Below are 23,008 nucleotides of genomic sequence, written 5' to 3' on the forward strand. Positions count from 1 at the left end.
ACACAGCCACAAAACCCTCCATCTAAAGCAAGCACAGGTGCTTCCAGGTACCATGAAAATGTGCTTGTAGGCAAACCGTTTTCTTTAATATCCCCAGTCTGCATACCCACTACAAAGCTGGAATAAGTATAACTCTCCAGACTAAAGTTAGCAAGGGTAACCCTACCTTTAGTATTGTTTTGTTGTTCCATCAGTAATTTACTTATTTCTGAAAACCAACAATCTCTGATTTCTTTTGAAGCTGCCTGCAAATTACAGATAAGAAAATGCTATGAGTATCAGATCACCGGGTGTATTAATTAGACAGGACTTTTATTCTCTGCATGACCTTTAGAATAAGATAGAAAACACTTGTTGAGTCACAGGAATGCAGTAGGGAAAATGTAGAGGACACTTATGGGAAGGGCATGAGTTTTACCTGCAGGATGTATTTCTCAAGTCCATTTTGGTTGGCAATTTCAAACTTTCTGCTGCTCCCTCTTCCGAGTTGGTGAATTGAAAGTGACATCAACTAGTGTACAGAAAGAGAAAAGATTTCTATACCATCTTTTCTGATTTTAAAATTATCTCTATCAGCCATTCTAATCCTTTCTACCTTTTCTCACTCTCTTCTTCCATCTCCCTTCTAAGTGTTTTGCAGTCCTCTGTTAACGGCCCCAAGGAGCATAAAACACAGCCTGGCATGATGTCGTCTGGCTTGTCTGTTTCAGCAGAATATATCTTTCCATATGCAGAGCTGTAGCCTTCAACCTTTGAGCAAGAACGTCATCCCTTCTTTAATACCTGAATACTTCACAAATCTCTATATAATAGTATCTGAATTAACACCCATTAAGAAACATAAATAACAAAAATACTATGAATAAATTAACAATTTTAATCACGTGTGTGTGTGTGTGTGTGTGTGTGTGTGTGAGAGAGAGAGAGAGAGAGAGAGAGAGAGAGAGAGAGAGAGAGAGAGAGAAAGCAAGAGGGAGAGAGACCACTAGCTATGAAGTATTTCTTCCATAGGTGAGAGGCAATGCTTGATGTGGACATGGGTTCCCAGGCTCCAGGGTCAGGGTGCTGCCTAGCTTTGCATGCAAAGGTATGTTATTGAGAAGGGCGTGGAAGATGAAATCCAGCCCACGCTCTAATCACCAAGACTTTACTGCTCTCTTTGGAGGAAAGAGGGTGCTTTTAATTAGTTTGTCCAGACAGGCTGCCATAGGGTCCCTTTTCTCTACCCAGCACAAAGGCACCTCTGTGCCAGCTCTGCTATTATCTAGCGACTGATTACAAGCCCTAACTCTGGAATCAGGCCTGGGTGTGGGTTCTCTGTGTATGGCATTTGGCAAGTTAACCTCACCTCTCTAAGCTACAGCCTCCTTATCTGTAAAAGGACAACAACATTTCTCTCCACAGGGCTGTGCTGACTCCCAAGTGCAAAAGGACCTCTTTACCTTCAAAGACTTCTTAAAGATGTAGTGGGGAGATAGGCCCTGGTCACTGGGCTCCATTCGTATCTTACAAAACACGATTCCTCTTTCAAACAGATAGATTTGCCTCTGGCTGGGCTTAAATCGAATTAAATCCTTCATCTTATAACGATCCTTGTGAACTGCCCAGACATTGAAAGAGCCATACATCAACACCTTGCCCAGTTTTCTGATGTCATCCTTTGGGAAACAGAAATACACAAAAAGAAGCTGTTAAATTGTCTGACAGAACTCTTAGGGGTCTGTTTTCAAATTACAAAGCATGCTTACTGAAGGTGAGAATCTTACAAGTGTCACTCAGGCTAGCTACAATTTTGTGAGCTTCACTGAGCATGGCAGCATGAAGTTTTATAAATAGTCTTGGCTGTATGAGTTATTAAACATAAAGCATGCTAGAAATATTTTGAACTAAAGATATGGCGCTCTGATATTTTTTCTTGTAATGAATTTTAGGTAGTAGAATTTTCTTTCCTCCTTTTTTTTGGGGGGTCTTATTTTCAGGGCTACACCTGCGGCATATGGAGGTTCCCAGGTTAGGGGTTGAATCGGAACTGTTGCTGCTGGCCTTCACCACAGCCACAGCAACATGGGATCTGAGCCGCCTCTGTGACCTACACCATAGCTCATAGCAACGCCAGATCCTTAACCCACTGAGCAAGGCCAGGGATCGAACCTGAGTCCTCAGGGATGATTTGTTTTCACTGAGCCATGATGGGAACTCCCCCTCTTTGTTTTTGATATAAGACCCTACTTAAAAAGAGCAAGAAATCAATATTTTAATTGTGTTCAGGAGAGACAGAACCTTGGCTGCATTATGGATCTTTGCTAATCTACGTGTTTCATCCATATCCTAACATCTGCTTCAGGCATATGAGAATCTGACACATGAAGTTTGTTCTGAAAGGAGAAAACTCAGTATGACCTAATCTTCATAGAACTGTAATGGAAATGATAATTATATTCAACTCTGCATTTTTCAGAGTGAGTGAACAGTGCAAAGATAATCCCCAATGATAAAATTTTTGTCTAATCTTTTTGACTTGAGGGCACATGCTATGATGTCTTTCCCTCCAGCACATGTCTGGTTTAAAGTCCAAGTGAGGTGACACTGTCTCCTCTGAGCTCTCTCTAAAGGTTGCAGAGTGAGATGAGCTAGGAAAGTGGTATTTTATCCAGTATTTTCAAAAGATTATATCACTTAAAGTAGATAATCAAGAATTTATTTCCCTGAGTCAAAACAACAAGGGGAAACATTATTTGAACAGGACCAGGATGGGGATATTTCCTGGAGTTACGTCTTGTTGAGATAAATCCCTACAATTTCTGATAGTTATTACTAGAGCTATGTAACTAGGTACAATTACTTAGGCACTTTATGATTTACTATTTACATCGAACGGACTGTGAATATTATTTTAAAAAATGATTGACTCTGTATCTGAAAGTCTAAAATAAAAACTTCTAGAGCAATAAACTCTAGTCATTTCTATGGTGCCTGTGGCATATTTTCAGTGCTACTTTTCTCTTTTTGCTTTGTAAAATTTACATCAGGTAAATGTGGTAGATGAAGCCTTCACTGAAGCATAAAGAGCCCCAGTCATAAGGCCTTCTGTCCTAAGAGCATGATGTTCCTACTGCAGGTTGCACAGCTCAGCTTGACCACACTGCAAGCAGGTGCACGATGGGTCCATGAGAACTCATGAGAAGTTTTTTACTTTATCCACACCCTTCCAGTACCCACTCAGATGTAACCACTCTAGCCCTCCGTGATGGCTTTCTCCTTTAAACCCATTCAATTTATACTCTTCAGACATATATAGTGCAGGAAATATGTTTTAGTCAAGGCAACTGGCAAAAATGGATGTCTACTCTTTGCCACAGGAACAACTGTAATTAGTTTATATTTAAAAATTTATTTACAGTCCACTTCACTTTAAAAACTAGATACATCTCCCTCTCTTTTTTTTTTTTTTTTTTTTTGTCTGTTTGCCATTTCTTGGGCCACTCTCACAGCATATGGAGGTTCCCAGGCTAGGGGTCAAATTGGAGCTGCAGCCACCGGTCTATGCCAGAGCCACAGCAACACGGGATCTGAGCTGCGTCTACAATCTACACCACAGCTCATGGCAATGTCGGATCCTTAACCCACTGAGCAAGGTCAGGGATCGAACCCGCAACCTCATGGTTCCTAGTCGGATTCATTAACCACTGAGCCACGACAGGAACTCCAAAAACTAAATACATCTTATAAAATATATATTATAGGCAGACAGAAAATAACCAAGGGGATTAGGGTGAAGAAAAAAGAGAGATTAAAAAAAGTAAGACAAATTGGTTGTACATAAAATCCATACAATAATGCCATGCAAACTTGCTGCAGACTAGACTCTGACCTACTAGCAGGCATAACAGAGGGATCTGGTGAGTTACATGATTCATTATGTCCAAAGACATACCCAAACCAGTTGTTTAGGAAAAGCACGGCAATTCTGCTAATCAGACCTAAGAGAAATTTCCCCCATGGGTCCTCACTAAAGGTCACTGGGTTAAATACTGAGCCCATCCATAACTACATCCCAGAATAGATAGACGGATGGATTTCAGGTAAAGCTGTTTCTAATAACACATCTGGTGAATGAGGAGGCATCACTTTATAGCACAGATGTTAAAAGCAATTCCAAAAGAGGCCAGAAGGATTGGGGAGCAGGGAACAAGTCCAGGTATATACTCTCTGATGACCTGGAGAGGGCTGGCCGATGTTATTAAGGTGTCTGCCAAGGCCATGGGCTGCAGAGGCCAAAGAGGCAACCCAAGGCAACGATGTTTTCGTCCTTTACAACCTCTGCATTTCACACCCCTCCCACAGCCATGGCTGTTTGAACTTTGGTAAGTCACTGACCAAAGGATATGAATTCAGAGATGGGCCAGCCCCTGACCACAGAGGTCTGGTGTAAAGAAGCTGTGCCAGATGGCCAATTTGATCCCCGTCTGAACTGAGGAGAAGTGAGGAGGAAGCAGCGAGCAGCAGGAGTTGTAGCTGTGAGATGATGCTTTATGAGAGGGGACGAGGTGGAATAAATGACAAGGAAGCAGAACAAGGAAGATGAGTCACCAGAAAGTATGAGGAAGAGGAAAAGACATTGATGGGGGAATGGCCCAGTCAGAGGGCAGTGAGAGGAGAGGACATACCTGGTATGCATAGGGAGAGCACACAGATGAGAACCCCTACTCCCTCTCAGGCCAAGGACCCAGAGTTGCTGTGGATCCTGGGATTGTCTAGTTCCCACAACCATGATCCTAGTTCTGCCATTGTTCTGACTCTTCCTGAGGTTATGTGGTTGCCTTTTACAATAAGTCTGTCATCACCGGAGGTCACTGAAGGGAATCCCAGGGTCATTTGAGTTGAGCTGAACCAGATGGGCTGCATATTGTTCAGGTCATCTTGCATAAACTTTCTTAGGATCATGCCGGTGCTGGGATCAGGCATCTCAATGCTTGCGGCCCAACCTGTGGTGGCTGCGGGCACACGCCCTGTATGGTACTGATGAAGGACTGGTGTGCATATGTAACCGTCATTCAGGACACATGTCTGTGTGGAGGCCATCCCACCTCAAAAAGGAAGAGGGTGGGGGGAGTGCTCTGAGCAGGACCAAGGAATACCCCTGGCCGACTTTTCAACCGTATGTATCCTTTCTTTCCCATCGGATTGTAGTTGGCCCCAAGGCCAGAGATCAGGTACACAATCTTCTGCATATATTTGTGCCCTAGAAAGTATTTAATCATTTACTGGCATTTAGTGAGTGCCTTGGGGGACACCAAGCTAAATGTTCAACACTATGAGGAAGATAAGTCAGTGATGACCTTGAACTGGGTTGAATAGTATTTCCCAAAAACTCAAGTTCACCTGGGATCTCAGAACGTGACTCTACTTGGAAATAGGTTCTTTAGTTAAAATGAGATCCTACTGGATTAGGGTAGAGACATAGAGGCACACACATAGAGAGAACAGCTATGACAACAGGCATAGAAGTGAAAGGAAACCCGAAGAGAAGCAAGGAAGGATTCTTTCCTAGAGCCTTCAGAGGGAGCATGGGCCTGCCAACACCTTGACTTTGGACCTTATGCCTCCAGAACTGTGAGAGAATAGATTTTTGGGCTTTTTAGCCACCCAATCTGGGGTGCTTTGCTATGAAGTTCTAGGAAATGAATATACCTCCAACCAGTTTTTTCCCTAGTGATGTAATAGTGTAGTCATCACTTTGGTGTGTTGATGAACCAGCTGGGTTTGAGCTCAGAGATACAACACAGGGGCTTCCCTAAACAAATAAGCAAATGAAAATTCAGACAGTACCCCCTACATGGGAAATGATGGCAAAATAGTCTAGTAAACACTACCATTTTCATGTGCAGACATTTTGGAGGTAAGAGCTCTGAGGTAAGAATTTCAAATGTGACCATATCAACCAAATGAGGAATCTGGCTAAGAGAGGGGAATGCAGGGAAGCTGGTCTCCAGAAAGAAAACTTTCAGGTGCCCAGGTTTTCATTCCTAGCAACGACAGATAAAGTGACATACTTCTTGCACAAAGAGGCAGGAAACATCTGGATAAATGAATGAGCACAAAGCCTGGTCCAGAAATGAGAAGCAGAAGCGGTGGGACAGAGGGGCCTGTGATTACAATTGCCAGAAGCGAAGGGGTTCCTTCCTTTCCAGCCTGATTAAGGACCCAAATAAATCAGGACTGGGTTTATTCAGTGTCTACCAGGTGCCAGGCACTGTGCTGTGTCCTTAAGTATGATGTAATCCTCATTTGCTTCTCACAATCACCGTTAACATAGGTGTTGTGAATGTGGAAAGAAGTGCAAGGAAATTCCATTGATTTATTCAGATTATTTACTCAGCCTTATCTCTAAAGCCAACACTATGGTGAGGAAAGGAAGAACTAAATAGAAAATAAAATACCTGGCCCTAGCCCATAATAAATTTGCAGTAAAAATAATTCCCTTATTGAATAACAAATCTGTTTCAGAAAATAAAAATGTTTTACTCAACTTTTACTATTCAACCTTAGAAATTGTTCCTGGAAAGTCAGGATTTAAAAGAACTCTAAAGGCATCTCTATTTTATGCATTGGATTGAATAGAGAGGTTTTTTTTTTGTTTGTTTGTTTTTTATTTTTGTTTTTGTTTTTAGTAGAGAGGGAAGTAATCTATATCTCAATGTGCTATAAAATAAACTTTCTTCAGATTTTTTTTTTTTTTTTTTTTTTTGTCTCTTTAGGGCCATACACGTGGCATATGGGATTCCCAGGCTAGGGGTTGAATTGGTACTGTAGCCGCTGGCCACAGCCACAGCCACATCCAAGCTGCGTCTGCAACCTACACCACAGCTCACTGTTAACCTTAACCTACTGAGCGAGGCCAGGGATGGAACCTGCATCCTCATGGATGCTAGTCAGATTTGTTTCCACTGAGCCACAATGGGAACTCCTGGAAAAAAAATTTTTTAGGCTTCTGTGACTTAAATCAGGAACTAACCGAGTGTACACAACAGGGAGAAAATGTAAATATAAGAAAACATTTTTTCTGGTTTTTAATTATGAAGTCATCCCATCAAGTTCAATTTCTTCACTTTACAAAACCAGGTTAATATTGGATGTCAAGTAGAGAAACTAAGAGGTCACGTTCTAGTTCTATCACTACCTACAGAATGCGACTAAACACCTTGTGATAAAGTTCTACAAAGCTGATGCAAAGAATCTCGGAATCATCAGAGTTGAGTTGAGAGTAGTTGGGTTGTTAGTAAACTAACAGCTTACTATCATGGAGTTACCATTGTGGCTCAGCAGTTAATGAACCCAACTAGTATCTGTGAGGACACGGGTTCGATGCCTGGCCTTGCTCAGTGGGTTAAAGATCCAGCGTTGCTGTGAGCTGTGGTGTAGGCCAGCAGCTGCAGCTCTGATTTGATCCCTACCTTGGAACCTCTATATCCCGCATATGCTGTGGGTACGGCTCTAAAAAAAATATATATATATATGCTGAGAGGATGTCACTCTGGATAGCGAGTGATAAGGTCTAAGTAGCCCCAGCTGAAGACCATGTGATTTGAGGTGACTTAACTCTTCTTTCCATGGACCTGTTCCTGAATCAGAAAGATGCAAAGTCCAATGCCTGCTCTTCCACAGTTAAATAGGATTACATAAAACAGGATAAATTAGCTAATGTATTACACGTAAAGCAAATTGAAGTTTTAGTAAGAAAAGAAACCATAGTATATGTTAACGGAGCAATTCTGAGGACACGTGGGTGGGGGGAGTTCTGTGCATTTGATGTAAAAAAACCTTTAAAATTCTAGGGAGTTGCCTTCATGGCTCAGGGGTTAATAAACCCGACTAGTATCCATGAGGTTGTGGGTTTGATCCCTGGCCTCACTCAGTGGGTTAAGGATCTGGCATTGCTATGAGCTGTGGTGTAGGTCACAGATGCGGCTCAGATCTGGCATTGCTGTGGCTGTGGTGTAGGCCGGCAGCTGAAGCTCCAATTCGACCCCTAGCCTGGGAACTTCCATATGCTGCTGCAGGTGTGGCCCTAAAAAAAAAAAAGGTAAAACAAAACAAAAACAAAACCCACCTTTAAAATTCTACAAATCCCTTCATCTTATTTGCATGCAAGCCAGACTGGAAGGAAATCATAGTAGATTCGTATTTATTCACATTTTAATCATTCTTCTCATAACTTCCTCTTCCTATGTTACTTACACTCAGAATAATAGCTGGGAGTTTCCTGTGCTGCATACAGGTTCCAGGACATCCTTTTGATTCAGGGAAATGGCTCTCTAATAGGGGTAGCTGACATGTGTTCAAAGATAAAAAGAAGAACAGAAAGATGTCCCAAATGATGAAACAAACTGCTCTCTTGACTTTCCTTAGCCAAGGAAATAAGTTGTTATTATCAAGAAAACGATCCCCTTTGCCACACACCGCATGGTTCATGAATATCCTCTTAAATCATGCATCAGTAGTAAGCAGAGAGCATTCTGGAGTCCCAGGGGATAGTAACAGCATCGGTGCCCAATGGGGCTGTTTCTGAGATGCTGGCCTCAGAATACCAGGAGGGAGGAGGGAGGGAAATAAAAAGATCACAGTTGTTGGTTTTTTTTTTCTTCTCCTAACTAATTTGCATGGTTTGACTTCTTTCATTTTTTTTTTTTTTTTGTCTTTTTAGGGCCGCACCCATGGCATATGGAGGTTCCCAGACTAGGGGTCCAATTGGAGCTACAGCTGCCGGCCTACACCACAGCCATAGCAACACGGGATTCAAGCCACATCTGTGAGCTACAACACCACCCACAGCAACGCTGGATCCTTAACCCACTGAGTGAGGCCAGGGGTCGAACCCGCACCCTCATGGATATTAGTCGGGTTCATTAACCGCCGAGCCATGAAGGGAACTCCTGCAGTTTTTGATTTCTGACAAGGAAAGAAAAGAGAGGTCATTTCATCTACCCAGATCTCAATAAACAATATGTTAAATCTAGATATAAATAAAAAGGGAAACAAAGAGAAGGAAAGTATCTCTCTGAAATGTGATTCTCCGAATGCTTGATCCCTGGGTGGGAGACAGAATAGTAGCCTCCCAAAGAGGTCCAAGTCCTAATCCCTGGAACCCAAGACTATGTCAGGTTTCTGGACAAATGAATTAAGGTTGTTAATCAGTCAACGCTGAGATGGGGAGATTATCACGGATTAAAAATTTGGACTCCATGTCATCACAAGTGTCCTTAAAAATGGAAGAGAAGCAGAAGAGAAGGTCTGAGGGATGTGATGTAGGAAGAACTCAACACACTGCTGCTGGCTTTCTTTGAAGATGGAGTAAGAGGCCATGAGCCAAGGAATGAAGGTGGTCTTTGTAAACTGGAAAAGACAATGAAAGAGATTCTCTCCTAAAGAAGGTAGACACCTTGATTTTAGCTTGGTTGGACTATTTTACTTTTTAGGGCGGCACCTGTGCATATGGAAGTTCCCAGGCTAGGGGTCAAATCAGAGCTGCAGCTGCTGGCCTTCACCACAACCACAGCAACACCAGATCGCAGCCACATCTGTGACCTACCTACACCACAGCTTGCATCAACACCAGATCCTTAACCCACTGAACAAGGCCAGGGGTCGAACCCACATCCTCACTGAGGCTATGTCGGGTTCTCGACTCACTGAGCCGCAACGGGGACTCCAATTTGGGCTATTCTAGGCCATCAAGCTTTGGGTTATTTGCTATGACAATGACGGAAAACATACCTGTGTCCAAATCTAGAGTACCTACCAAGCAAAACCAACTGAAGGTTAATTATGCCCCAGTTCCATGGAAATCATACAGTTATAGAGGATAGTTTGCCTGGAATGCCTGGGTCTAGCCCACTTGGGATTAACCCTAATGCCAGAGTGGAGATGGCTCAACCCCCAAGCACTTCTTCCTTAGGTATTTTCTCTTTAAGCATCTGGATTAAGGGAGGTATAATATGATTGTAGGGCCTCTCCTGAGGTCTATGATGTGAAATGGGATTAGACTTTCAATTAGGAAACATTTTTAGGAGTTCCCATCATGGCGCAATAGTTAACGAATCTGACTAGGAACCATGAGGTTGCGGGTTCGGTACCTGCCCTTGTTCAGTGGGTTAAGGATCTGGCGTTGCCGTGAGCTGTGGTGTAGGTTGCAGGCGCAGCTCGGATCTGGCATTGCTGTGGCTGTGGTGTAGGCCGCCAGCTACAGCTCCAATTCGACCCCTAGCCTGGGAACCTCCATATGCCGTAGGAGCGGCCCAAGAAATAGCAAAAAAAGACAAAAAAAAAAAAAAAAAAAAAAAAAAAGGAACCATTTTTAAAGTACTTTTCACAGCAAAAATATGAGTAAAAAGGAAAATATTTTAATATTTTAATGGTGCCATGAGTGAGGAAGTAAATTACTCCTTTAGCACTTTCCCTTGACCAATATGTTCTGGCTTCTAAATTTATGTTTTTTCCAGAGTGTGGGTCAGTTTCAACATTCAGGAGCCCAAGGGCCACCATCTAAGATTCCTAAAAATGCTGAAATGCTGCTTGGAATCTCATAACTTGGGTTTGCTGACCGATTTAAGTTACTTTCCCCAGAGTCAGATTTCTTTCCCACAGATCAGTTCTCTAACTTGGGCTCGGCATCTCCTTCCTTTGGGATACAGTGCCTGCCTTTTGCTGAAATGTCCAAGCACTTGCTATGGAACATACCGGGCATCCAGTGACTGCTGCCAGGTCCACAGCCAACTCACAGGACTTGATCAAATCCTCCATCATGGCCAAAGCTTGTTGTAGTTCAGCTGAGAAGGCTGAATCCTTCATCCTCTTTGGCCCATTCTGTGGAAACCAAATGCCTTGTTGGAAATCAAAAAGCGAACTATCTATCAAGTGAATAAGGGAAATAGGACAGAGGTAAGGAGCCATGGGTGGGTACATCAACCTGTTTCCCTGCTTTGAAAGAATGGTGGCTAAGGCTATTGGCTGGTTTTAAGTATAAGAAACACACACACACACACACACAAACACACATGCAAAATCATTGATTATACCTTTTGCATATTGTATTAATGAAATTCATAAAATCATGGACATTATATTCCAGCTATATAAGAAGCACCCTGAGTTTTTTGTTTATTTGTTTATTTGTTTGTTTGTTTTTGGCTGCACCCATGGCATGTGCAAATTCCTGGGCCAGGGACTGAACCTGAGCTATAGTAGTAACCTGAGCCACAGCAGTGACAATGCACCAAGGCCTTAACTGCTAGGCCACCAGGGAACTCCCTGAGTTTTTTTAAAGCATGAAAACCCCAGTCCCTTTACATAGGCTGCTCTCCTTTTTACTCCCCTACCCTGGGGGCCTACTGAAAAGTACAATCTGAGTATCATATTTCTATATTTAATGGGACAGTTTTATTCCTATGGGTAAAATTATACTTAAAATCATCCCAGAGGAGGATATATATAAACTATAGAGGCGAAGAATAGGGCTACTAAGAATTTATGTGTAATCACCATAATGGTGGCATTTGCCACACTGAATCTCCCCCAGCTCTCCTCTTCCTCCCTCCTTGCCTCCTCCAGCCCTCCCCATATTCTATCACCATTAAAGATGCCAAAGAGGTAAGCCAGGTGGACTGCACCTCCCAAACAGCAAAAAGACCCAGCATTAAGTGGAAAAGCTAACTCTAGAGACCAATGTTCCCACTATTATTCCTGTAACACTTAGGACATGATAGGTAGGTAGGGTTGTTTCAGCGGGAAAGTGTTTTGCTTAGGATTTTGGTATTTTATTCCCCTGCTACCTACATAGCATATGTATCTGTTACCTGGTAAATAACAACAAAAAGATTTTGGTTTTGTCCTTTTTTTAAAAAACATATCAACTGGAGTTCCTGTTGTAGCGCAGTGGAAACGAATCCAACTAGGAACCATGAGGTTGCAGGTTCAATTCCTGGCCCCGTTCAGTGGGTTAAGGATCCAGTGCTGCTGTGAGCTGTGGTGTAGGTCGCAGATGTGGCTTGGATCTGGTGTTGCTATGACTGTGGTGTAGGCCGGCAGCTATAGCTCTGGTTTGACCCCTAGCCTGGGAACCTCCATATGCTGTGAGTTTGGCCCTAAAAAGCAAAAATAAATAAGTAAATTAATTAATTAATTAAAAAAATAAAAACACATCAACTTCTACAACAAAGAACAGAGAACTCTCTGCTGATGCCCACATAGCACCACCTCTTCCTGCCCTCTCTACTGCATGATGTGAGCAAAGGGTTGTATATTTTCTTTCTTTTCTTTTCTTTTTTTTTTTTTTTTTTTTTTTTGGCTTTTTAGGGCTGCACCTGTGGCATATGGAGATTCCCAGGCTAGGGGTCGAATCAGAACTACAGCTTCGGTCCTACACAACAGCCATGGGAACGTGGGATCTAAGCTGCGTCTACAATCTATACCATAGTTCACAGCAACACCAGATCCTTACCCATTGAGTGAGGCCAGGGATCAAACCAGCAACCTTGTGGTTCCTAGTCGGATTTGTTTCTGCTGCACCACAATGGGAAATCCCAAGGGTTGTATGTTTTCTTAACCTCTACTTAAACACGGAAGAATAGCATCTTTGGATCTGAGCGACTGGGCAAACGAACAGAGCAGAGCACTGGCCTCCACCAAACAATGTGCCATGGATTCTAACCTTCTTACTCTTTGTAAATACGTTCTGGGTCCTGGTGAAAGACCACAGGCTCTCACCTGAGTTTACTGTAATGTCATTCGTAAGGGATTACAAGTTCTCACACCAGGCAACTTCCTCTTCACTAAATTTCTTGAAACTCAACTTCCTTTTAGAGACTCAACTGCTCCTATTTCCTCTCCTTCTCACTAATCCTCCTCCCTCAAACACAGAAAGTTTTACACTGTGTGATACAAGGCCCTTACAAACGTTATTAAACCCCTCTGACTCAGGCCAGCTCCACTTGCTCCAGGCTATAAAATTATTACCTGTGCCTTGAGCTTCTTTTAATCTTAAGGCATCGCCCACCACACATTCTGAGCAGAGAGGATATGCAAATGACTGCTCCTTGAGACACATGCCTCATGTTTTTCTTGTTAAAACCAGATTTAATATAGTAGAAAAAAATTAAAAACCCACTTTTAAGCCACAAATTTCTTCCCAGTCTGGTGTGGCCACCACTTCTTCCAAGAGAAACTTGTTAGTCTTAGAATTCACACACATATACACACTTGGAAGAGAAGACTAGATATGTTATGAAGTACAAAGAAGTAAATATAAATCATTTATAATCCTACCATGTAGGAAAACCACAATAGGGATTTTATCATATTTACTTCCAGTCTTTTATGTATGTATTTTATACCTTCAGTTAATTCTATATTCCTATAAGACATTTTTATGTGGAAGGAAGAAAATATACTACCACATCTCATTGCAAATCCCCACTTTGAAATTGCCTTTAATTTTTTTTCCTGACTATGAATTATAGGATGCAAACTATTTTAGAAAATTTAGACAATAAACCTACTGTACAGCACAGGAACTATAAACACTCCCTTGGGGTAGAACATGATGGAAGATAGTATGAGAAAAGTTCCTGTTGGAGTTCCCATTGTGGCTCAGAGGAAATGAACCTGACTAGTATCCATAAGGATACAGGTTCGATCCCTGGCCACGCTCAGTGGGTTAAGGATCTGGTGTTGCCTCGAGCTGTGATGTAGGTCACAGATATGGCTCAGATCCCATGTTGCTGTGGCTGTAGTGTAGTCTGGTGGCTGTGGTATAGGCCAGCAGCTGCAGCTCTGATTGGACCCTAGCCTGGGAACTTCCATATGCCATAGATGCAGTCCTAAAAAGAAAAAGAATGTACATATATGTATGACTGGGTCACTATGCTATACAGCAGAAATTGGTACAACATTGTAAATCAACTATAATTTTAAAATTCAGACAATAAAGATCATAAACAAAGAAAACAAGATTGCCTTAAGTCCTTCTACCTATAGACATAACACCATTAGCAGTTAGTACATAAAACAATATTTAACATCCAGTACCTTAGCTGAACATCCTTCCAGTTCACCTGGGTCCACTTCCAAATCTGCAGGAGACTCAAAATCCAGCAGACCCTGCATTAACCCAAAAGCTTTATTGAAAATCAAAAAGTAGAATGCCAACTTAATCTACTGTGCAAACCATCTCCAGCCAATGTTAAACTGAGAATGTATAAGAATTTATCACAAGTATGAGGGAGAGAATGAATAGTACCTTCAGCACAGAGTTCTTCCACAAATATAGAATCACATTGGACACTATTTTATAGCCTGCTTTTTCACAACAACACATCATGAACATTTCCCATGATGTTACATTTTTTAAAAAACATGTTTTTAATTGTGGCAGAGTATTGCATCCTATAGATAAATCATAATTGATGAATTTCCTCTACTGTTCAACATTTAGGTTTAATAATGTTTTTACTATAATCATCATCTTTATACACTTTTCTTTCTTTCTTTTTTTTTCTTTTTGTCTTTTTAGGGCCACACCAGAGGCATATGGACATTCCCAAGCTAGGGGTCGAATTGGAGATACAGCTGTGGGCCTACACCAGAGCCACAGCAACTCCAGATCTGAGCCGCATCTGTGACCTATACCACAGCTCACAGCAATGCTGGATCCTTAACCCACTGAGCAATGCCAGGGATCAAACCTGAGTCCTCATGAATACTAGTCAGATTCATTCCCGTTAAACCATGATGGGAATTCACTATACACTTTTCTTAAGGATAAATTCCTAGAAGTAGAATTGTTAACATTAAGAGTGATGCCTATTGTCAAGTTCTTTAGAGAAGGACTGCGTTCCCACCAGCCATATATGAAAGCTTGTTTCACAAGTCCCTAGCCTATATAGAGTATTACCATTTAATCAGAAAGTTTTGCCTGTTGAATCAACAGGGCAATCGTACCTCACTGCTATTCTGAACTGGAATTTCTCAAATAACTGGTGAGGTAGAATTCTCAAAAAAAGCTTTGCTATTAGCACTTTTTCTTTTGGAAACTGCTTCTTTCCTTTGTTCATCTTTTTATTATCAATTTTTAAAATTTTGGTTTTATTGAGGTATAATATTTTTTTGGCCGTGCCTGAAGCATGTGATGTTCCCAGGCCAGGGATGGAACCTGAGCCACAGCAGTGACAATGCTGAGTCCTTATCACTAGGCTACCAGGGAACTCTTTTATTGATGTATAATTGACATATAGTCATTAGGTATATACAGTGTGTACTGTAGTGATTTGATATACTTACACATTGTGAAAGGATTCCCAGCATCGAGTTAATTAATATACCTATCACCTTACATATCTTCTTTTTTTTTATTTTGGTATGAACATTTAAGTCCTACTCTCTTGGAAAATTTCAATTATACAACAGTCTTATCAACAATAGTCACCATGTTTTACCTTATAGATTCAGACCTTACTGATCTTAGATGTGAAAGTTTATACCTTGTACCAACCTCTCCCCCTTAGTTCTCTTTTTAAACAGTAATCTATTTATGACATGAGTTGGATTACACAGGAAATCAGCATAACTGCTTGTTAAATCATCTTTTTTTGCAATAAGCAAAACTTACTGTAAAGAAATAATGTACTATTTTGCAAACCATATTTTAATTAAGCGAAATCCAGGTAAGAAAAATTCTCTACATTAAATATGATAGTTTCCATGTATCACTTGGTCTGTTTGAGAGAACTCTGAGCTTAGTGATAGTGCCTTCTATTGTCCCTTAATGCATCGATTTCTCATACATGCTGATACATAATGTACTAATACTGTCTGATCAACTTGCCATGATTCATTAGACATTACATACATTATGTACTCTGTCATACTGTTAATTTTCACAATATCTCATAAAAGATATTAAGCATTTTGTAGGTAACATCTTTTTTATTTTTGTTTTTCATTATCAATTACTATAAACTTATGATTAAGCATGCTGACCACTTGTCATACATCTTGCTGGTATTTTCCCCAATTCTTCATATGTCTTTTTTTTTTTTTTTTTTTGGCTGCATGTGCAGCATGTGGAAGTTCCTGGGCCAGGGATCAAACCCTCACCACAGCAGTGACAATGTCAGATACTTAACCTGCTCAGCCACACAGGAATTCCTTTGTGTGTCTGTTTTTAATGGAATAATCTACCATTCATTTCCCACTTTCTTTTATACTTAGAAAAGCTTTCCCACACTAGGATCCTACAGTCCTTTCCAAGGCAATTGGTCCAACATCCATGCTCTCTCAAGGAAGCTGATGGTAGAAGCGCTGCAGAATGAGCTCTGTCCCTCAGGGCAGAGAACACTACCAAGTTCCTTCTCTCTTCGTGGGTGTGCCAATGGTTTGAACTTGTTTTTTCCAGGCACAAAGCAATCTTAGCTATGGGAAAAAAACTGGTCTGTCTTGAGTAGCCTCCCACAGTTTCCCACAGTTGGCCAAAGAATGTTTTACAAGGATTCTGTCTCTTGTTTCCTCAGAGAAATGAAGCTAACAAAACCTTCTAAGTATTTTTTAACATGTGTTACTTCATTTAGTGCTCCCCAAAAGCATACCAGAAAAGTACTATTACTACCTTCAATTTTGCAGGTGAGGAACTGAGGCAGAGGGGGGTTAAGCAATTTGCCTGAGTTCATGCAGCCTGGAAGTGTCTGAGCCGAAGCCATACCCAGGATGTCTAATTCCTGAGTCTGTGTTTCTAATCACTGTGCACCACAGCCCTCCAGGTAAGGTTCTGACGTAGATGCTGTGTCGACACTGTGTCTCTGGGAAAGCCCAAGCCCTTCGGCACTGGATGCACCAGGCCCTGGTGCAGAGACTCCATGGAGGTCCTGTTCCCTCCTCACTGTGCCTACGAGTAGGACTCGTAATGTTCAGGTGACAGGAAAGACGGGGCTGTCAGAGGAACACAAAGCCCTAAGTGAATGCTGTACCAAAACATGCTCACAGATGCCACTCAGAGAGGGAAGCAGAGGGTCACCATCTTCATTGCCAGCTGGTGTGGCATCTCCACGTGTACAACAGCTGCAGGTTACCTTCTGGAAGCTTCCTGGGGGGTCTGCCCTGACAGAGCCCTCTACCACGTCACTCCCTTGATCCTCACGGCAATCTTGGGGAGGAGGCTCCACTGTTCTCACTTTAGTGTCCTCGAGAAAACCAAGGCTTGAGAAGGCTGGTCCTCCCGCGCCCGGTACAGCAGAGGCTGGGCCTGCTGACGCAGAGCCGAGAGGGGTGACTGTTCTGAGGGCACAATGTTGGCAATAAGGTAACCGCTCTGAGTCTCAGTTTCTTCACAGCCCAGAACTTTTTGGCACATCTGATTGTGGCGATTAAATGAGAAATACATGTGGGAAGGTATCCAGTAAACAGCAGGGGCTTCTTTTTAAATTAAGAGAAAGTAAACACTAAGCAAGACAGCTTATTAAGGTTAGTTGAAAACAAACCTTGGAGGAGTGGCCCAAACCTTTCCCTTGGCTCACACATAGAGAAGCAGCCTTGACAGAGCCTCCTGTCCTGGGGTGGGGCATGGGGCTCTGGAAGTGTTCTATTGAAGGTGTGCTGGTGTCAGCAAGAGAAAGAACAACCCAGGGGTTCAGCAGAACAAAATTCATTGTTATGTTGCTCTTGAGAAAGATCCTCAGTCTAGGGGTAGAGGCCTATGTTGCAGAAGGAGGGATGGATGGAATTTTGCCTACTCCTTTCCATTGTTTCAATGCATACAAAATAGTGACTTTGGAGAAAAACATACCTCTTTCTTGAAGTTCCTTGCTTTAGCTGTAAAGTGGGGCAAATATATCTTTTTTTTTTTTCTTTTCCTTTTTTGGCCATTCCATGGTATATGGAGTTTCTGGTTCCCAGGGCGGGGATCAGATAAGAGCTGAAGTTGCAACCTACACCACAGCTGCAGCATTGTGGATCCTTTAACCCATTGGGCCCTAGTGGAAAACTGTGTCCTGGAGCTGCAGAGACACTGCTAATTCTGTTGCACCACAGTGGGGACTCCAGCCGATGATTTCTTTTCTTTTCCTTCTTTCTTTCTTTCTTTTTTTTTTTTTTTTTTTTTTTTTTTTTTGCCTTTTTGTCTTTTTAGGGCCACACCTGTAGCATATGGAGGTTCCCAGGCTAGGGGTCTAATCAGAGCTGTAGCCGCCAGCCTATGCCAGAGCCACAGCAATGTGGGATCCGAGCCAAGTCTGCGATCTACACCACAGCTCACAGCAATGCTGGATCCTTAACCCACTGAGAGAGGCTAGAGGTTGAACCCACAACCTCATGGTTCCTAGTCAGATTTGTTAACCACTGAGCTACAACGGGAACTCCCCAGCAGATGATTTCTTACCTGTAGATACCTTACAGATAGTAGAAGCCTGGCTGCCTCCCCACCCTCTTAGCTGCCAGCAGTGTGATGCATCCCTTTTCCCTGCTTTGCTCCTAGGAACCCCTGCTCCCCTAAGCCAGACTCCTTAGAGATCCATGCTCTGGATGCATGTTGGAGTAGCCAGGCTTCCAGGTACTTATGATTCTTTGGTCTTACTCTTCAATGAAGACGCTGGTTTATTTTTTTATTTTAATGATTTTAATTTTTTTCCATTATAGCTGGTTTACAGTGTTCTGCCAATTTTCTATCGTATAGCAAGGTGACCCATTCACACATACATCTATACATTCTTTTTTTCTCATATCATCATGCTCCATCATAAGTGACTATATATAGTTCCCAGTGCTCCACAGCAGGATCTCATTGCTTGTCCATTCCAAAGGCAATAGTTTGCATCTATTAACCCCAAATTCCCAGTCCACCACATTCCCTCCTCCTTGGCAACCACAAGTCTGTTCTCCATGTTCATGATTTTCTTTTCTGTGGAAAGGTTCATTTGTGCTGTATATTAGACTCCAGATATAAGTGATATCATATGGTATTTGTCTTTCACTTTCTGACCTCATTTACTATAATAATCTTTAGATCTATCCATGTTGCTACAAATGGCATTGTTTCCTTCTTTTTTACAGCTGAGTAGTATTGCATTGCATATATATACCACATCTTCTTTATCCAGTCATTTGTTGATATACATTTAGGTTGCTTCCACACCTTGGCTATTGTAAATAGTGCTGCTTTGAACACTGGAGTGCATGTATCTTTTCAAATTAGAGTTTTCTCTGGATATATGCCCAGGGGAGGATTGCTAGCTCATATGGTAACTCTACATTTAGTTTTTTTTTTAAGGAACCTCCAGACTGTTTTCCATAGTGGCTGCACTAATCTTCATTCCCACCAACAGTGTAGGAGGGTTCCCTTTTCTCCACACCCTCTCTAGCATTTGTTATTTGTAGACTTTTTAATGGTGGTCATTCTGATCAGTGTGAAGTGAAATGAGGTGGCACCTCATTGTAGTTTTGATTTGCATTTCTCTAATAATTAGCAATGTTGGGCATTTTTTTATGTACCTACTGGCCATCTGTATGTCTTCTTTGGATACATGTCTATTTAGGTCTTCTGCTCATTTTTTGATTCGGTTGTCTGTTCTGTTATTGAGTTGTATGAGCTATTTGTATATTTTGGAAATTAAGCCCTTGTCAGTGGTTGCATAGTTGGCAATTTTCCCCCAGTCTGTAGGTTGTCTTTTCGTTTTGTTTATGGTTTCCTTTGCTTTGCAAAAAGCCTGTAAGTTTGATTAAGTCCCATTTGTTTATTTTTGCTTTTTCTATTGCCTTGGGAAACTGACCTAAGAAAACACTGGTATGATTTATGTCAGAGAATGTTTTGCCTATGTTCTCTTCTAGGAGTTTCACAGTGTCACATCTTATATTTAAGTCTTCTTAGGCCATTTTGAGTTTATTTTTGTGTGAGGTTGTGTTCTAATCCATTGATTTGCATGTGGCCATCCAGCTTTACCAATACCACTTGCTGACGAGACTGTCTTTTCTCCATTGTATATTCTTGCTTCCTTTGTCAAAGATTAATTGACTGTAGGTGAGTGGGTTTATTTCTGAGCTCTCTAGTCTGTTTCATTGATCCATGTGTCTGTTTTTGTACCAATACCATGCTGTTTTTATTACTGTAGCTTTGCATTATTATCTTAAGTTTAGGACAATTATGCCTCCTGCTTCTTTTCCCCCCTAAAGACTGCTTTGGCAATTCTGGGTCTTTTATGCTTCCATACAAAGTTTAGAATTATTTGTCCTAGTTCTGTGAAAAATGTCATGGGTAATTTTATAGGGACTGCATTAAATCTATAGATTGCTTTGGGTAGTATGGCATTTTAACAATATTAAGTCTTCCAATCCAAGAGCATGGGATATCTTTCCACTTCTTTGAATATCTTCAGTTTCCTTTATCAAGTTTTATAGTTCTCAGAATATAAATCTTTTACCTCTTCAAAGAGGTTTATTCTTAAGATTTTATTTTATTTTTATTTATTTATTTTTTTTTAGGGCTATATCTGTGGCATATGGAAGTTCCCAGGCTAGGGTTGAATCAGAGCTGCAGCTGCCAGCCTATACCACAGCCACAGCAATGTGGGATCCGAGCTGCCTCTGTGACCCACACCACAGCTCAGGGCAATGCTGGATCCTTAACCCACTGAGCAAGGGATCTAGCATGAATCCTCATGGATACTAGTTGGGTTTGTAACATACTAAGCCACAATGGGAACTCCAGTACTTTAGTTTCTTGATGTCATTTTAAAAGAAATTAAAAAACAACAACACTTTCCCTTTCCAATAATTTATTGCTAATGTAAAGAAATGCAGCCAATTTCTGTATGTTAATCTTGTATCCTGTTACCTTGCCAAATTCATTTATCGGTTCTACTAGTTTTTTGTGATGACAAGGTTGATTTAGGCTTGGGAACAGAAAAAGTTGGCAGAATAGGGAGTTCCCTTGTGGTGTATCAGGTTAAGGATCTGATAACCTGCAGTGTTGTCACTGCAGTGGTTGGGGTAGCTGCTGTGGTAAGGGGTCAGTCCTTGGCCTGGGAACTTCCACATGCCGAGAGTGCGGCCAAAAAAAAAAGAAAAAAAGCTGGAAGGATAGGCATATCTTCACTTTTGGAAGGGAAGGTGAAGCCACAATTTTGCATGTCTAAGGAAAAGCATACCATAGTGCAGGCACCTGTTTTTCCAGCACAAGAAGCACTGTCTCACTGACTTACCTTCAACAGCATCTGATACTTTATAAGTCTCTGGCTTGGTCCTCTCAGATACTTAAAAAGAGGGAGACTGTGACCCAGTTGACGCTGGCATACCTTGAGAAGCCAAAGAGAAACAAAATAAAAGCTGCAGCATTTAAATACAAGAAGTGAAATGCTCTCTTCCTGAACAAGAGAGGCAGCTGTGTCGACCATTTTCATAATGTTATTGGCTGCTCAGTACCTCAGGAACAGTGTGTAAAGTGAAAGAAAGGGGAAAGTGTTGGCTAGTATTTTTATAGGCAACTAGGGATGCCAGACCATTTATTTCCTTTAGAAAAGAAAGTAAGACCAAAAAAAAAAAAAAAAAAAAAAAAACAAAACAAAACAAAAAAAAAACCAACCAAACAAAAAAACCCCAAGGTCCACTAGGAGGGAAATAGGAGACAGTGCGGATTTCAAATCCTTCTGAAAAGGAGGCAGTGTGTCTTCAGGTTGGGCTTGTGGGTGATGGAGTCTATTCAAGGGAACATGATGGTTTATTGGTATCATTCCAGGGAGCCCCAAAGTGTGACCTTTTGGACTGAATTCCACTTAAAAAAACCCATATTAAAAGAGGTTTTCTCACCAAGCTACAGCTATTCCTCATAGGGCTCCCACAGAGATGCGGGCAGCACTGAAACTTCCAATATGTAGTGTCAAAGTAGGAGAGACTTTTAGGAAGCATAAATCCCTACGCCAAATCCCTCTGCCTACTTCATACTTTCAATTTCTTCATAAATTGGATTCACATAAACATTGTCCAGGGAAAACAATTTGTGGGAGATCTTAGAACCCCAACATTACCCCAAAGTAGGTGCAGTCTTGACATTCTTGCCAGATTGCCCTGGCTCGGGGCAGATTCTTATGGTATTTAAAATACATTTGGAGATCTTCTTTCTGGGTGAGAAAAAGTTAGAATAAATTAATCAGGTAGCATTTTATCAGTAAGTGGACAGGGTAATACTGTTTATTCATTTATGAAACAGGCCTGAGTATTTTCTCTCTCACTTGCTCTCTTTTTTTCAGAAGAAGGAAGGAATTATTACTTGCAGCAAATCAGGAGACCATTGGGGACCTTTCCCAAAGCACTATCTCAGGGCCTGAGTATTTTCAATTTGTAAGGAACTGGGGATGTACAATACATAACCTTCTTTTGGGGTGAGTGTGTGATGGGGAGGTATGCAGAGGTTATTAAAAAAAAAAAAAAACTCAGAGCTGAATGAGTGCTGTGGGAGCAGTTATAGGACTCTGTCAAATAGATAAGAAAATTCATGAACAAGAGTCAATTTTTTTTTCTTTTATGTTTTAGGGCTGCACTTGTGGCATATTGAGGTTCCCAGGCTAGGGGTCAAATCGGAACTACAGCTGCTGGCCTACACCACAGTCATGGCAACTCGGGATCCGAGCCGAGTCTGAGACCTACACCGCAGCTCATGGGAACGCCGGATCTTTAACCCACTGAGCGAGGCCAGGGATTGAACCCGCAATCTCAAGGTTCCTAGTCGGATTTGTTTCCTCTGTGCCACAATGGGAATGCCTCAATTTTTATCTTTATCTTTTCTCCTTTGCTTTTTATCTGGTAGACCAACATCTCCCCCAAACAGTTCTGCACAGAGTGGTGAAATGGACAAACAGTGCTGGTAGCGCCTCCTTTATCTCTCCCCACTCACTCCTTATTACAATCATCCTGATGCCAACCCTACAAATAAACCTAAGAAACAGCTGAAAGACAGAAACACCCCAGAAGAAAATGT

The 23,008-nt window shown here is 41.6% G+C and overlaps 1 protein-coding gene across 7 annotated transcripts in view; it reads right to left on the reverse strand.

Annotated features, from left to right (window-relative positions):
* MCF2L2 (MCF.2 cell line derived transforming sequence-like 2) overlaps window positions 1-23,008 on the reverse strand; it is a 247,448-nt gene that overhangs the window by 30,886 nt on the left and 193,554 nt on the right. For 3 of the 7 annotated variants that reach the window (XM_021069896.1, XM_021069892.1, XM_021069899.1), the window contains 8 exons: window positions 22,059-22,151; window positions 21,237-21,329; window positions 14,083-14,154; window positions 10,738-10,863; window positions 8,239-8,328; window positions 1,443-1,658; window positions 419-511; window positions 167-245 (listed from right to left, as the gene is read on the reverse strand). In XM_021069896.1, coding sequence (XP_020925555.1) covers window positions 167-245; window positions 419-511; window positions 1,443-1,658; window positions 8,239-8,328; window positions 10,738-10,863; window positions 14,083-14,154; window positions 21,237-21,329; window positions 22,059-22,151 — 862 coding nt within the window. The remainder of the gene's footprint in view (window positions 1-166; window positions 246-418; window positions 512-1,442; window positions 1,659-8,238; window positions 8,329-10,737; window positions 10,864-14,082; window positions 14,155-21,236; window positions 21,330-22,058; window positions 22,152-23,008) is intronic. The other 4 variants (XM_021069898.1, XM_021069894.1, XM_021069895.1 and 1 more) reach the window with 3 other exon arrangements.

This window comes from Sus scrofa, chromosome 13 (assembly GCF_000003025.6).
Source record: "Sus scrofa isolate TJ Tabasco breed Duroc chromosome 13, Sscrofa11.1, whole genome shotgun sequence".
Classification (NCBI taxonomy): Eukaryota; Metazoa; Chordata; class Mammalia; order Artiodactyla; family Suidae; genus Sus; species Sus scrofa.